The sequence below is a fragment of the Centrocercus urophasianus genome, unplaced genomic scaffold (genome assembly GCF_019232065.1).
Source record: "Centrocercus urophasianus isolate 14NV4802_14NV808 unplaced genomic scaffold, USGS_Curo_1.0 seq_1244, whole genome shotgun sequence".
NCBI lineage: Eukaryota > Metazoa > Chordata > Aves > Galliformes > Phasianidae > Centrocercus > Centrocercus urophasianus.
The window spans coordinates 13190-26696 of NW_024884414.1; the positions used below are offsets into that span (position 1 = coordinate 13190).

General features: G+C 39.5%; 1 protein-coding gene across 1 annotated transcript in view; it reads left to right on the forward strand.

Moving 5' to 3' along the window:
• Positions 1 to 2892, forward strand: part of LOC122156503 (glycerol-3-phosphate dehydrogenase 1-like protein) — a gene marked incomplete at its 5' end in the record, with an annotated part of 15872 nt that extends 12980 nt beyond the window's left edge. The window contains one exon of the mRNA XM_042811265.1: positions 1523 to 2892. Coding sequence (XP_042667199.1) covers positions 1523 to 1619 — 97 coding nt within the window. The remainder of the gene's footprint in view (positions 1 to 1522) is intronic.
• Positions 2893 to 13507: the final 10615 nt, after the last annotated feature.

The window sequence follows — 13507 nt, forward strand, 5'->3', positions numbered from 1 at the left end:
TTTTTTTCCAGAAGGTGCACAATGTGTTTGTGGCTATCTCATATAGACGTAATAAATTTGATTTCATTGCCTGAGTTTGTGTTATGTTAAAGGCAAATACAGCCCCCAGCCCAATATATCATAGAAACTAAATAACAAGTGAGGCTTTTTAATAAATGCAAAAATCTTTACATATTTTATTCTGCATATTCCCTAGTAAGGACTTTACAACCTAAACAGTACCAAACAGCTATGTGACTATCTGCTAATTTTGGTTCCACTGATGAAGTAAAAACAAAAACCCAGTCAGCTGGATTGACTTGAAATACTTTCTGCTATTGCAGCTATTTTCATCTTATTTTCCTTGAAAATAAATCAACAGAAATGGATGTGCATTTCATAGCAAGACACAAAAATATTTCAGATAATTCAAAATGCAGTATTTGGTATTTCAGCACTTCCAGTAAGAGCCATAAAAAAATGGGGTCTATCCACAAGGATGTCTGTGCTACCACTTCTTTTCCTCAGTAATGTAAAATATTGCAAGTAGAGATTCATTCAAGTAGCAGTGCTGTACCTGCCATAGTGGTACTGTCAGGTGGATTGCTCATGGCTTCTTTTTCTTTTCTTTTGAGGAGTCTCATTCAGGCTATGTGGTGATGCCAAAGTTAGCTCAGTATAACACGTCATGGCAGAGTACGATGGTATTCATGTGCAGTGCTCAGAACTGATTGGGAGTTCTGATCTGATTTGCCTTTGGGCAATACAGATAAAACCTTGGAGTCACTGATGGAACCACTTCCTCAAGGAGAAAGTGCAACTCAGAATAATAGTGTGTGTGTCAAAAATTTGTCAGCCACCTTGAAATGGCACGTTTATTTTGCTGTACAGATAATTTACCCCTAAAATTCACCAGGCTGTGTCTGAAAATTGGACTCATCTAGCTCTGCCTGGGATGGAAAACGAGCAAACGTAAAGTTTGTTGGCTGTGATTCCCTTCAGATTATAAAAATAGTCTGAATAATTTATGCTTCTTTGGAAATGCGCCTCTCTAAAAAAAAATAAAATTGAGAGAGATGGCTGTTTCAAAATCCACATTTTGTTTTGGACTTTTATCATTAAAAACTTGACCTTCAATTTCTTCTTCTGTATCTTCATGGCATATTATCACAGTATTGTTTAGATACAATGGAAAACTGACATGCCAGAACTGCTGTAAGAATATCAAAGAAAGATGTGGTTTTGTTTCATTTGGTTTTGTTAGCTAACTTCATAGTTGTGCCATACATAATAAGTGTTGCAGGCTCCATTATAGCTAGTTAGGCTTCTGAGAGAGTGACTCATTGTAGAGATGCGTGTAGGTTCTGTATTTATCCAGCACTTTTCAGCTTACCTTGAGTGCTTGACAAATGCTAAAAGAAATTGATTTTTCAGTCTCCCTCTTTCTCTTCCCTCTCCTCATTCCATTTTGTTTCTTTCCTTTAAGAAAATGTTACAGAATAATCTTACACTACGTTTGCTTTCCCCCACCCTGTTTCCTTAGGTTTCCACTATTCACTGCTGTATATCAAATCTGCTATGAAGGGAAGCCTGTCAAAGAGATGATATCCTGCCTTCAAAGTCATCCAGAGCACATATAAAATCAATCAGGCCATTGTACTCATGCAGCTGTTTGCCTTTCAAATTTGTGTTTGAGTTCAAGTGGATGCATCATTAAGCTTCCTGCAAAGCTGCTCACTAGGCAACAGTAACGACACGAATGTCTTTGAATGGGTATTGGTTTTACTTTTACTGCCTAGTTTGACATAGCATGCAGTGTTGTTGGCTTGGTGACTCGTTCTACTGGCTAAAATATAGCTGTTTTCAAAAGCGCACTGCAGAAGTTGCACTACATGCACAGGCCATACAGAAGTGCTTTGTGTGAGTTCCTGCCATGTAAAACTCACTATGTTGTTGTCTCTTGTTAAGGCCTAGTCCAAAATCCACTGGTTGCTGTGGGAAGAGTCCCACTAGTTTTCATGGGGACTGAATCACGCCTTTAGCCTTGAAATGTTAGGAGACTTTCTTTTAAAACTTTTTTTTTTCCTGTATACACATTGAGATTTTAATGTTTTCCATGTTTGTATTAATTTAAGCAATACTGATGCATAAAGAAGTGGTGATAGTTTTCAGGGGGCTACAGGGACCTTCTAGGGAACTCTGGTGATTAATATTATGACTTATAGAACTCTTTAAAACTGCCAGACAATTTTGAAACCAATTTATAACTGAATTTAAAGTTTTTAAATACGCTGTTTTAAAGGGAATGTGTTAGAGGGGGATCATTAACTCCCCTTCTGTTTTTTAATCCTTGCATTTTTGTATTTCAGTGTTTTTCCTGTGATGTTCCCAGTTGTTTGGCTCCTCAAAAATTCCATTTCCCAAAACAAATGGGTAACCTTGACCTGGGGGTTCTGAACCCTGGAGCCTAGGGTTCGTTTTAGTCTTGTGCCTGTGGTCATTCTTCACTAGTATGATTTGGTGAGTAGCAAAGGATGCTCTTGGAGTTTCCATTGCTCAATTTGTCATGCTGCTTTTCTAGCTTAAACACCAGCTACAAAGTGCTGCACTCCACACAACACTCCAAGGAGTATCCAGGGAATTCCCTGGTAGCTCATGCTTGAGTTTTAAAAAGGGTTGTACACCGTTATGCTGATGGCATTCATTTCAGTGCCTGCCAGTGACTGGTATATCAGCTGGACTGCAGTCCTGAACCAGCATCCCTAGAGAGATGAATTCTGAAGTTACTCTTTCTCTGGATAAAACTTTAGCGGGTGCTGGATTAAGTCCTTCTGACCTGAAAACTTTGCAAAGCCATCTGTCTCTTTTATTCCCTAGATATTTCAACTCTTTTTTTTTTTTTTTTTTTTTTTTTTTTTACTTTTGCTTTTTCAGGGAGGCTAATTTTATTTATTATGGAAAAAAAAAAAAGTAATTTTTGTGGAGTAGTTTTAGAGGTTTTCTCGGTTGCTTGCTCGCTTGTTTTTTTAGGAAGGCTGATGCAAGAGAAGGCAGGTAAATGCAATCTTCTGTCTTAGTTTCTTTGTATACTGAACAGCAGTTTTTTGGGTAAAATATATGCTAGGTACATAAAGAGTGGATTTCACTCTTGTAGCTGGAAGATGAAGGTTAGAATCGAGTTTTACAGATCTCAGCATGAAGCCGATCACAGGAATGCCCATCACCTCTGAATATCCACTCCAAACCTCTGAGCAGTATCAGAACTGATTCCCTTGTTTTCTGTCATTGGTGGTGGTTTTAGACCAGAAATTGTGAGCACACACACATCTTGAAGCTTTAAGGTCATTCAGAACTTGCTAAGACAGAAGGGATGCCTGTAAATAATTGACATCCTTAAGCAGCCTGGATAACTCTGGAATAATTTGGACACCTTGGTAGAGACAAAAGGATGCTTCAGTTCAGGGGTACCATTTTTTGTGCTCCAGTGATATTTAGTAATATTTTACCTTAATTTTTGTAAGATGTGAATGTCCTCAGATATTCAGAGTTCTGAAAGATTATTTTGCCTTATTTCTGATTTTGTGCTAAGTATAGTAAAGATAGCAAGAAATCAAGTAACAGATATTTGTGGTGATTGGGAAAATCACTGGTAGAGCAGATATGGAAAAAAACACTGCTTAGACAATTAAAAGGATGCTTGAAGATTGGAAGCACTGTTACACTAACGCACACATGAAGCATACACTCCTCATTACTGCATGACTTTCAGTGTGTCTGCTCATGCTTTGTGTTGTGTTCTGGTTTTTTTCTAATGCCACGCTGGTCGACTTTGCCTTTATATGTATATATACATATATATATAAACTTTTTTTTTACATGCAGTATGTAGAACAGTAGTATTTTGTAAGATACATAAAGGGCTAAATGTGGTAAATTAATATATATTTTAAGATTATTTCTTTTCCAGTAGTACTTCCACTGAAACCCCAGCATCTTAATTGTTCTGGTTTTATACAGAAGCCTTCTCAAAAGGCAAATCCAGAGGAAAGCCTTTTGTGGAACTCATTCCTCCGGTCTGTAATGGTATTCTCATTCTTTTTAGGCAAAAATTGAGATTTCGTTAACCAAGATAATTTAATTTCTATAGGTACTTTACCATTCATATTTGCTTTTCATGCTTAGAGCATTCATTTTGGAACTAGATATTTTTTCACTACTGGCATTTTCTTCTCATTAAAGATCATGATGTGAAACTGGTACTGGACTATCAGGATCTTGTTCTACATATACTCTTTTTCCTAGTATTGGATAGTCTTACTGAAAACATTAACCCCTGTGTAAGATTTTTGCATACAAAGCTGTAAGTTTGTAACTAATTCTTCATTTATGAGCATTAATTACAAAAGAAGGCATGATCTTCTAACGATTTATCATCAGCTTGCCCTAGACATGCGTGCTGGTTTTGTTTAAAGATTGTGAATGTATGCCCATTTGAGGAGTTAGTACAAATAAACGTTTTCTCTTGGGAATCAATTTGGCTTCTCGTTTCATTTTGCATGGCTTGCAATTATATTTTACTTAGTGGAATGTGGTCTTTTTGTACATAGTGATATGTAATGAGAGCGTATATGAGATGTGAGAACTAAAATTACAAAAAGAGTTGTATGAAGTCCCGTTGTCAGCATTTTTGTTTTTGCATTAGTAAAACAGTTTCAATGAAATGGTGCCTTTGACCTCTAAAACAGATTACTGCCTTCATTTCCCTGAGTTACTGTGTGAGCCACTGGAGGGCACTGGTTGGTAAGTGACCAATTCCACTTGTTCTGCAGCCATTTTTCTTCCCATCTGTTTCCAAATCTCCTTAGGTTCCTGTATGTTTGCAGCTGTGGTACACTGTGTTTGAAGTATTTGGAGATGGTTATGGTTCAGCAGCAGATGTAAGCATTGCAGATCCATCAGAAACTAGAGAATGGGCTCAAACACCCACACCTGACTACGCCTGCCATGCCTGTGTTCCAAAGTGCTCCATCAGGACAAGTCACTGCCTCGGGTCATGGGCAATACAGTCTGAGATCTTATGACATCACCAGAAGCCCTGAAACATGCGTCCAGCAATGCTTGTTTCTGTTGCATCTTCAAGTTGCAAGAGGAAGTGATGACTGCATTGTGCTCGGTTTTCTCGATGCCTACATCAACTAATAGGGGATGTCACAAGTACTTGACAAAGCAATTCCACTGATGCCTCTGTGCAGTCTCCTGTAGAGGCGTGAGGGGAATGCCATCGAATCATGAAGTTCTTGTCAGCATTTTCATATGTGCAATTGCTCCAAGACTGGTGTTCCTACTAGGGATAGGTGAGCTGCAGCTGCTGGCAGGAAGGTTGCATTACTTGAAGTATATCTTCCTCATGGATGTGATCGTGGATGTGAGCTGTCTTTGCACAGCTGAATTATGAACAGACGCCATCTTCTGCATTAGCTGTAAAATCTTTGCTACCTGGTCACATGAGACAGAGACTACAGCTATCAGTTTGTGGCTTTTTTTTTTACTTAGTGTTTTTTCTAAGGTTTCTTGTGAATGAAGCTAATTCAGTTTGTTAGACAGTACTTAGTTGTGAAGCACTATACAGTTAAGGAGGTACGGGCTTTTTTAGTGAACAAAATAACACACTGTCTCCCTGAAAGCCTACCATAAAAGGAGAGCAATGTCTTATTTCTTTGTTTACTGATAGGGATACTGAGACAGGTAAAGATGGTTGCCCAGCAAACCTGTGACAGGATGCATTTTATTCTTCATTTTAAGCCAGAGTTTTAGCCATTAGGTCATTTCTCACTGTACTTACAACTCAAAATTGTTTTTAATTTAAGGGTACATTAAATGAACTGGTAGAATAAATATGTAGGTATATAAAAAGTACTGTCTGAATTCTAATAAGTCTGAGTGAATAGGAAGGTAAAAACCATCACAAGAGAATTAGGATGGATATATTTATTTTATGGGGGCATTGTCTTCTGTAGGGATAATGCTTTCTCACTGGATTGGTGTTTATCAGCTGGAGTTTTTGGTTGTGTGACTGTAAGTACCACACAGGCTGACACTTAGGTGCAAGAAAAATGGCAGACGAGAATTCTCTTTCACCTGGCCTGTGCTGATACTTGCCCACCGTGTTCCCACTCTGAATTTCATTGTAGGGCTGGAGTCGTATGAATGAAGTACACAGATATCACATGGACTGATGAATGCTGGAATGAAGAATCCTAAAACACGTAGCATTTCTTATTATTAAGTGTAAAATTATTTCTTTTCCACCTGGCTCCTGGTCACGCTGGAGTTTTTCTCCAGTGATTTGCAATGAACTGATGGAAATCTGAGCATGAGAAGTTAACACTTCAGTTTTGAATAATGGATGAGAAGAGTATCTGCCTTCAATCGCAGCATGTGTGAAGGAGAGCATTTGGCATTTGGCTTAAATGGAGCCTACTTCTCTTCTCAGTCTGTTCTAATTTGGTTGCAAATTCCTGCCACCATGCCTTGTATGGGTACTTCAAATACTCTTCATTGTGCTCTTATAGAAGACAATTACAGAACTGGATTTTAAGATGAGGACAGTAGGGCGAGACCCAATGGAATGGCAGCTCTGTCAGCGTTCCCCATTTCTACATTCTCTCTAACTATTTATTATATTTACCTATTGCCTGCAGTATCTCTGTTTTAGAGAAATGCTGTAAAGGGTAATTGTAGGGAGCACTGAGAACCATATGTTGATTATTTCAGTAAGTTACTAGAAACAGCTTGAACTGCTGCTTTTAAATGTATGACTTTCTTATAATTCACACCATAAGAATTAGTGAATAATAAATTAAGCACAGTTCTCGTGTGTGAGCAGTCATGAGGTTCAAATGGGGAACTGCCAAAGTCTGCTCCGTGTAATGCATATTACCCTCTGTGATGTTCGTGCTTCTTCTTGCGACTAATCTGAGTGTTTGGTTTGCTCACCTGGTCTCAAGTCATTCAGAATATTTCACCCTAGGGCTTTTCTTCAAATCCGGTCCAGTTTCCTTCTCTTCCTTGCGTAGCTCCTTTTAATCACACTACTTTGTAGTGAACCTTCACAAGAATTCTTCCTATCAAAAGGTGTATGTGTGTACATGTACATGCATTTGTGCTCATCTGTACAGATGAACCCATACCTGACATTTCTTGAAAGTCTGTGTGTGCAAGTAATCCTTGCAGGGGGCTGTGAATTCTGCTGAAGGCTTCAGAGAGGCCATCAGGAGGACCTCTCTTCATCTGCCCTTCATCACTAGCTGTGAACAGCCAGATGTTTAAAACTTCTTGGCTATGAAGTTAATGCATAGACCTTCCTATGGTTTCTTCTAGGGTGGCAGTAAGACAGTTTGGGTTAATTGGAAACATTACTACCATTTTGGAGAACAGTATTATAAATACACCCCAAGTCTCTAAAGCTCTGAAGTGCCACATGTACAAATAACACAAATTCTATGTTTAGATGAGAACGAATGACACTGTGTTAGTTTGCCCTTTCTTTCTCCAAGTCCATGTTCATTATAAATCCCACTTTAACAAATTGCAAACCATTGCTTCTTGCCATAGAAATGTACTGCAGCTTTCATCAGGGTGGATTCTTTCTGAATCTTTTGTGCTTAGAGGACTTAGCGACTATCTTGCAGTTTAATTACTAAACACAGATATGGGGTAGACTTAGAAAGCATGAGGGATTCTTAGTTGGTTTTTTTGCCTTTAAAAAAGGGTGAAGGGAATTGGAAAGCAAGCCAAATCTGGTAGCAAGCACTGGCAGGCTTCCTGATACATGTAAATAGTAATATGGAAACATTTATGAAGCATTAGCTACTGCTTAAAATGCAAACTTAAAACACAAAAGTTAATTTTGTCAGCTTTTTGATAACTGTGAGCCAGTTTTTTAAACATGCCATTCTTTCTGGTACCTACTGTCCATGTTGTTGCATCAATAAATAAATAATCACGTATTGTGACATATGATTTTGAAGGCTCCGTGCTCACTGGAAGGCATTCTGTGTTGTGACGGCTGAACAGAGGCAGCCATAGCTGTACCTGTTCTTTGGGTTAAAGCCCAGTTCTGACACAGGTGTTTTAATGGGGCATTTAAGTTCAGAAATTCTTCCCATTTTCTCTTACTCTGCAGAGTCGCATTGGAATGTGACCAACTTTGTTTGTTCATTTGTTTGTTTGAACGTAGACCTCAACTGCACAATCTTCAAACCTGCAGTTGGGTGGTAGCTGCAGTAGCACTGGTCCTGCCAGTCTCCCATTGTCCAAGTTTAGTCTTATCCTCTGATTTTCTTCCTCAGCTGCATTTTCTTCAAGCTAAAGGCTCCTACAGAGGGGGAGTATCTTTTGTCTTATGTTGGTGCCCAGGAGAGATGCCAAGTACGGAAACAGATCTCCCAAAATTTTAAGCTGCTGGTTTGAATCCTTGCTTGTATCTTTCTTTATTCGTGCATTCACTGCTTTCAAGCAGCAACAGCTCAGGTTTTCTTAGTGGCACTCCCTGGGGCAGGAGCAGCTGCTCAGGCTGGGCTATGTGATCAAACCAAAGCCATAGCAGCCAGCAGGCATCTTCACCCAGCAGAGTGCTTAAGCTTTGTTACAAAAGCTGCTTAATTTGGTTTTAGTGCGTTTGTATTCTGGAGCCACAGTATCCTGCATATATGCTTAATGTTCTTCACCATACTCAAATAATCTTTTTTTTTCTGAGATTTTCTCTCTAATTTAGCCATGACTACATTTTTCTAAAACTTTTAATTCATCTGCGTATAGCCATTACCATTTGGCAAAGGAATGTGCAGTTCCCAAGCGTGACATTTTCCAGGTGTGGCCTTTCTTCCAAAACACAATGTGGTTGGCTTCACAATGCAGGGCACTGTAGAGCAGCAGATGAAAAGAGCTGTTTCCTAGCAGGCACAGTTTGCTTTTAGAAAGCAATTAGATCAGATCTGCAATGAGGGAAGAGAGTAGCCTGGAGCTGAGCTGCCCACCCTGTATGTAAGTTGTTTCAATTGTCCTCCCGTGGAGGAGAGTGGGAACAGAATTCAAAGTGTTGCACTCCTCAGAGAGTAGAAGAGACAGAGTGAGACCAGTGCAAGAGCCGGTAGGCTAAGAGCATGCATAAGAATACAGGAGTCCAGGCAGAGCTCTTGGAGAGGTGATTTAAGCCCTCTATGTCATTCTGCATCAGGCTCAGCCTCACAGCAACACAATTCTCTTCAAAACTAAAACCTAGAAAACGTCCCCTCAGCAGTGTAGCAGTTCCACAAGCCCACTCAAAATATCCGCACGCACACTGAGAGAGCAACTGCAGTTGAAGTTCCCCCTCCCTTCTGTGTATCAATCTTCAAGTAATATATGGAAAACTTGAGATTAGAAAAATATGTTGTTCATGCACTCTAGATGGGTTGTTCAGAGAAAATATGCACTTTGTTCACTTTGCAGTGAGATTGTGAGTGATCAGAAGAATGCAGAGATACTCGGGAGAAAGGCTGGCAAGAGGTGATCTGTGAGCTGCAAGCTCTTTAGGGTAAAGACCCCCATTTTTTCTCACACATGCTGCATTTAACACGTGAGAAGTAATCAGAAGTGTTGTTTGCCTTTCCATCAGTTTGTGATTTTCTGAAAACTAAATTAAGAAGGAGGAAGTCTGATGAAGCAGAGACAGACTCTCAAAACAAAGCTCCTGAAAATTCTGAGGGAATCTTCTTTCCTCTGTTCAGAACTAGAAGTGGAAGCCCCAGGGAAAACAAGGTACACATAGCTCCAGCTATGAAGATCTTTATGTGATCTTAAGAATCAAGTGAGCTGTGGCCTGGTGTCACCAGAGATGAAGTCTCTGGTGGAAGGACATAAACTGTGAAGAATGCTCCTGATGTACTTTTTCTGTCTCAAATAGGTCCTGACCCACAAGTTGAGCTTGTGGGCTGGCAGTGTTGCTTGTTTCTTCACCAGGGAACATGCGCTATGTGCAAGCTCTCTTCTAGCACAAAGCCAGCATAACTGGTTTTCTCATTGCTTTTGTCATCAATTCAAAAGTGAAAAGTTAGGGAACTTGGTTCCATGATTTGTAAATTGTCGCGTATTATGGTGTTGGGGACATGGAAAACGCTTGGTGAGCCGAGCGCATTTAGATAGAATGTTTCAGGTCAGCACAGCAGCTGAGTAAGGGGATCATTCGAGGAGTCAGCCTAAACATCTCTGCTTCTCTAATGTTGAGACAGAATTTAGGTCCAGAGTGCACAGACAGGCAGATTTTAGGAAACTGGGTGGAAAACTAGTGAAGTATAGCTCCATATATCTTGTTTTTATCACTAACTTGGACTAGATTGATTTAAAACTCATAACAAATGGGAACTCTGCAGCAGGCAGTCAGATGAGTTCCTCATCAACACATCGCTAAAACCGACACGGTTGTATAAGTTATAGGGGATAAGTATTGAGCCTGAACTGTTCAAGGGAGGCTGCTTGAGCTAGGATTGAAGCCTTTCCTCTGAGCTGTTAAAGGGAGATTCTTGGGATTGTTGACAGTGCTGAACACATCCTAAAGAACAGCTGAATTTGTTTCCCAGGATTGCTTGCTGTCTAAATATCTCTGTGTGTCAAGTACACTTTTGTAAAGAATGGAGATGTGCACATGCACAGACAGCAATTGAACAGGGAAAATTGCCAAGTCTGATTTCAGTTCTGAAGTATTACAGTGCTAACGTAAGATTTATCTCTATTCTGTGAAGTATTCTTGGGCTCAGTCCATCACAAGTCTTTGTTTAGCTAGAGTTTTAGAAATATTATTTTGATTTCAAAATTATCTGGCTTGAGATGATTAGTAAAATATATAGAAATCCAGTAAGCAACTCTCCAAGAGTAGCTCTTTTTCATGTGCTGTTCTTTCTAATATGGATTTGGAATATTTGGGATGGTGGTGGTGTTTGGGGCTGGCAAACTTTGTATATTCAGTACTGCCTTTGAGCAAACACAGCCCAGTCGCTCTGCATTAGTCCAGAATCTTCAGCTGGTTACAATGCATTGATGGCTTTTTCCAGCACAGCTTATGTCAGGAGACGCACTACCAACATAAATACAGGGTAAGGGCTGCTTCTCAATGTAGCACTAATGGAGAAAGTACACCTCTCTGCTGCTTGTCTTAAAGTTGGTGCTTGCAAAAAGTTATTTTCAATCACATTAATTCTACTTATGAAATACTGCGATCTAACAGTGTCTTTCTCCAGGCAGGGACACACACAGGAGAAGTATCTGGGAGATATGTAGTCCTTCAAGTCCTGCCTCTTTATCACTTCCCAAAATTTGGAAGTGGGCTTGAACCGCATCACTTGTGCTGCACACAAGCTACACTGTAGGCCTGCTGCCCCTGAATCCCCCTTCCTGGAGAGGCAACTGTGCATGCTTGCAGCTCCCACTGAGCTCTTACAAGACATAACCACATACTTGGCACAGATGTCTTTACCAGCAGCTTTTTTTTCCCTATCCTGTGCATGTTTTTCTTTTTTTTTTGATTGCCTTATATTCAGTTGCTTTACAGATGGGATTACTTTGAAAGCTGGAGGATTTCAATTGTAAGTAATTTTCTTAAATTCCTCTTATTTTAATACAGCAGAATATTCCAGTGTTGTACCTTGTTATCTATGAAGGTAATTTATTAAATCCCGTATTTCAGCACTGATAAATTTGTATAATCGTATAACCCCTATTTCTCTCACTGCTGAATTATATGGAGAAACCTTGCAGTAATGAATTTGTACAGTCCATAGAAGTAGGCTTCTAGAACAAGGATGACTGCATGCAAGAAATAACCTCAGACTTCATCAAAGCAATAACTGGTTTGAATATATCCTTGCTAACTGATGTTTTTCCTTGTACTGCCAGCTTGAACAATGAATCACAAAAATATGATCTCCCTGATTAGTACTTCACTGTAATTGTAATCATGACATCATTTAAACAGGTGTAGCACAGAAGTCTGATACATGACCTTCATTTGCACAAACCAATACTGCTTGGTTCTCTGATTGAATCCTTCTGAGGAAGGCAAATAAATAAAGTGTTTGATTGGCATATCAACCACACTGCTTTTGTAAGGTGATGTATTTGATATATTTAGTGAGGGGCTGGGGGGGGCTTTTTTTTTTTTTAGTACTTGTTCAGATCTAGGAGACAGTCCTTTAACTATACAGATGAGTGTCCTCATCATTCTGCAAAGTATTTTCACCTCTTGGTTAATTCCTGAACAGGAAAAATGGAGGAGTACGGAAAGATCTGAAGTTGTAAGTGTTAAGAAAACGTTGTAACTGACAACACCCTCTCAGTAGAAAAGGCTACTTGGATAAATTGAGGTGATAAATATCGCCGCTGCAGCAAGTATTTACAGCAGGGTCTGAACCTCCTTGAATGTAACGTCATCTAACCTCAACGTTACAGTAAACCAAGCTTCTTAACTGGGATGCTTATGGGGATGGTTACGTTATACCAAATCTCCCGTCAGAATTGTCTCATGGTTCAAGCCAAGTCAGACACTCATGAATATATGGTGGGTTTAATTCACCTTGATATTAGTAATTAGAGCCCTGTCCATCTCAGAGTATCCAAATCTAATAGCACAATCCACAGGGCTGTGCCAACTTGCATTAAATTCACATTCAAATACCTAGGTAATGAGGTTGCCTTCAATAAAAAGGCTGTATTTTAGCTGTAATATGAGCATTTAGTAAAATCCTTCTTGGTATGTTTTTCATGGTTCAAAGAGCTTAGATAGTCTAACTCCTATCAGCTCTTCTCCTCCTAAAATCCCCAAATGAAAACCTTTTCGTCTGAAATTCTCTTTTCTCTCGCTGATGTAGCAGAGAAGCATTATCCATGCTCAGTAGCTGGTTAGTAGGGTGATAAATGACTTGACAGGATAAGCTTTCTCCAGACACGTCATAAATGGGATAAGCCTTTGTTCTGAGGAAATTCCAGTCCCTCCGAAACGCAGCCTGTCTCCCATCCCCTGGCTGCTCTGTAGGCTGCCACAGTGCACCATTCTTACACAGTCCAAAGCCTGCCGTTTTCAAAGCAGACTAAGTGAATTAAGAAATTTAACAAAATCCATCTTCTGATTCCTTTAAAAATCCCAGCAGGCTTTGCTACAGAACACACTCTCTTCCCCAAAAATATATGTAGTTTTAACAGAAAAATCATTCTCTTCTATTTATCTCCTGTTTCTCTGGCTTCCTATTTCTCCTGCAATAGCTGCTTTCGGGAACCTAGAATAGAAACACATGCAAAGTGTCTTGTATCGCTGCGCTTATTTTTTCATGAACTGGCACAAGACTTAGCCAGTATGAGCAGCTTTGCATGCTGCTTTTGTGCATATCTGCAACGCTCATGCTTTGAAAACATCCAATAATAATTTATAGTCATGAGAAGTGTTCTATGTATTCTAAAAGTACACTCATCTCTGTGTCCTTTGGGTTAAACTTAACTC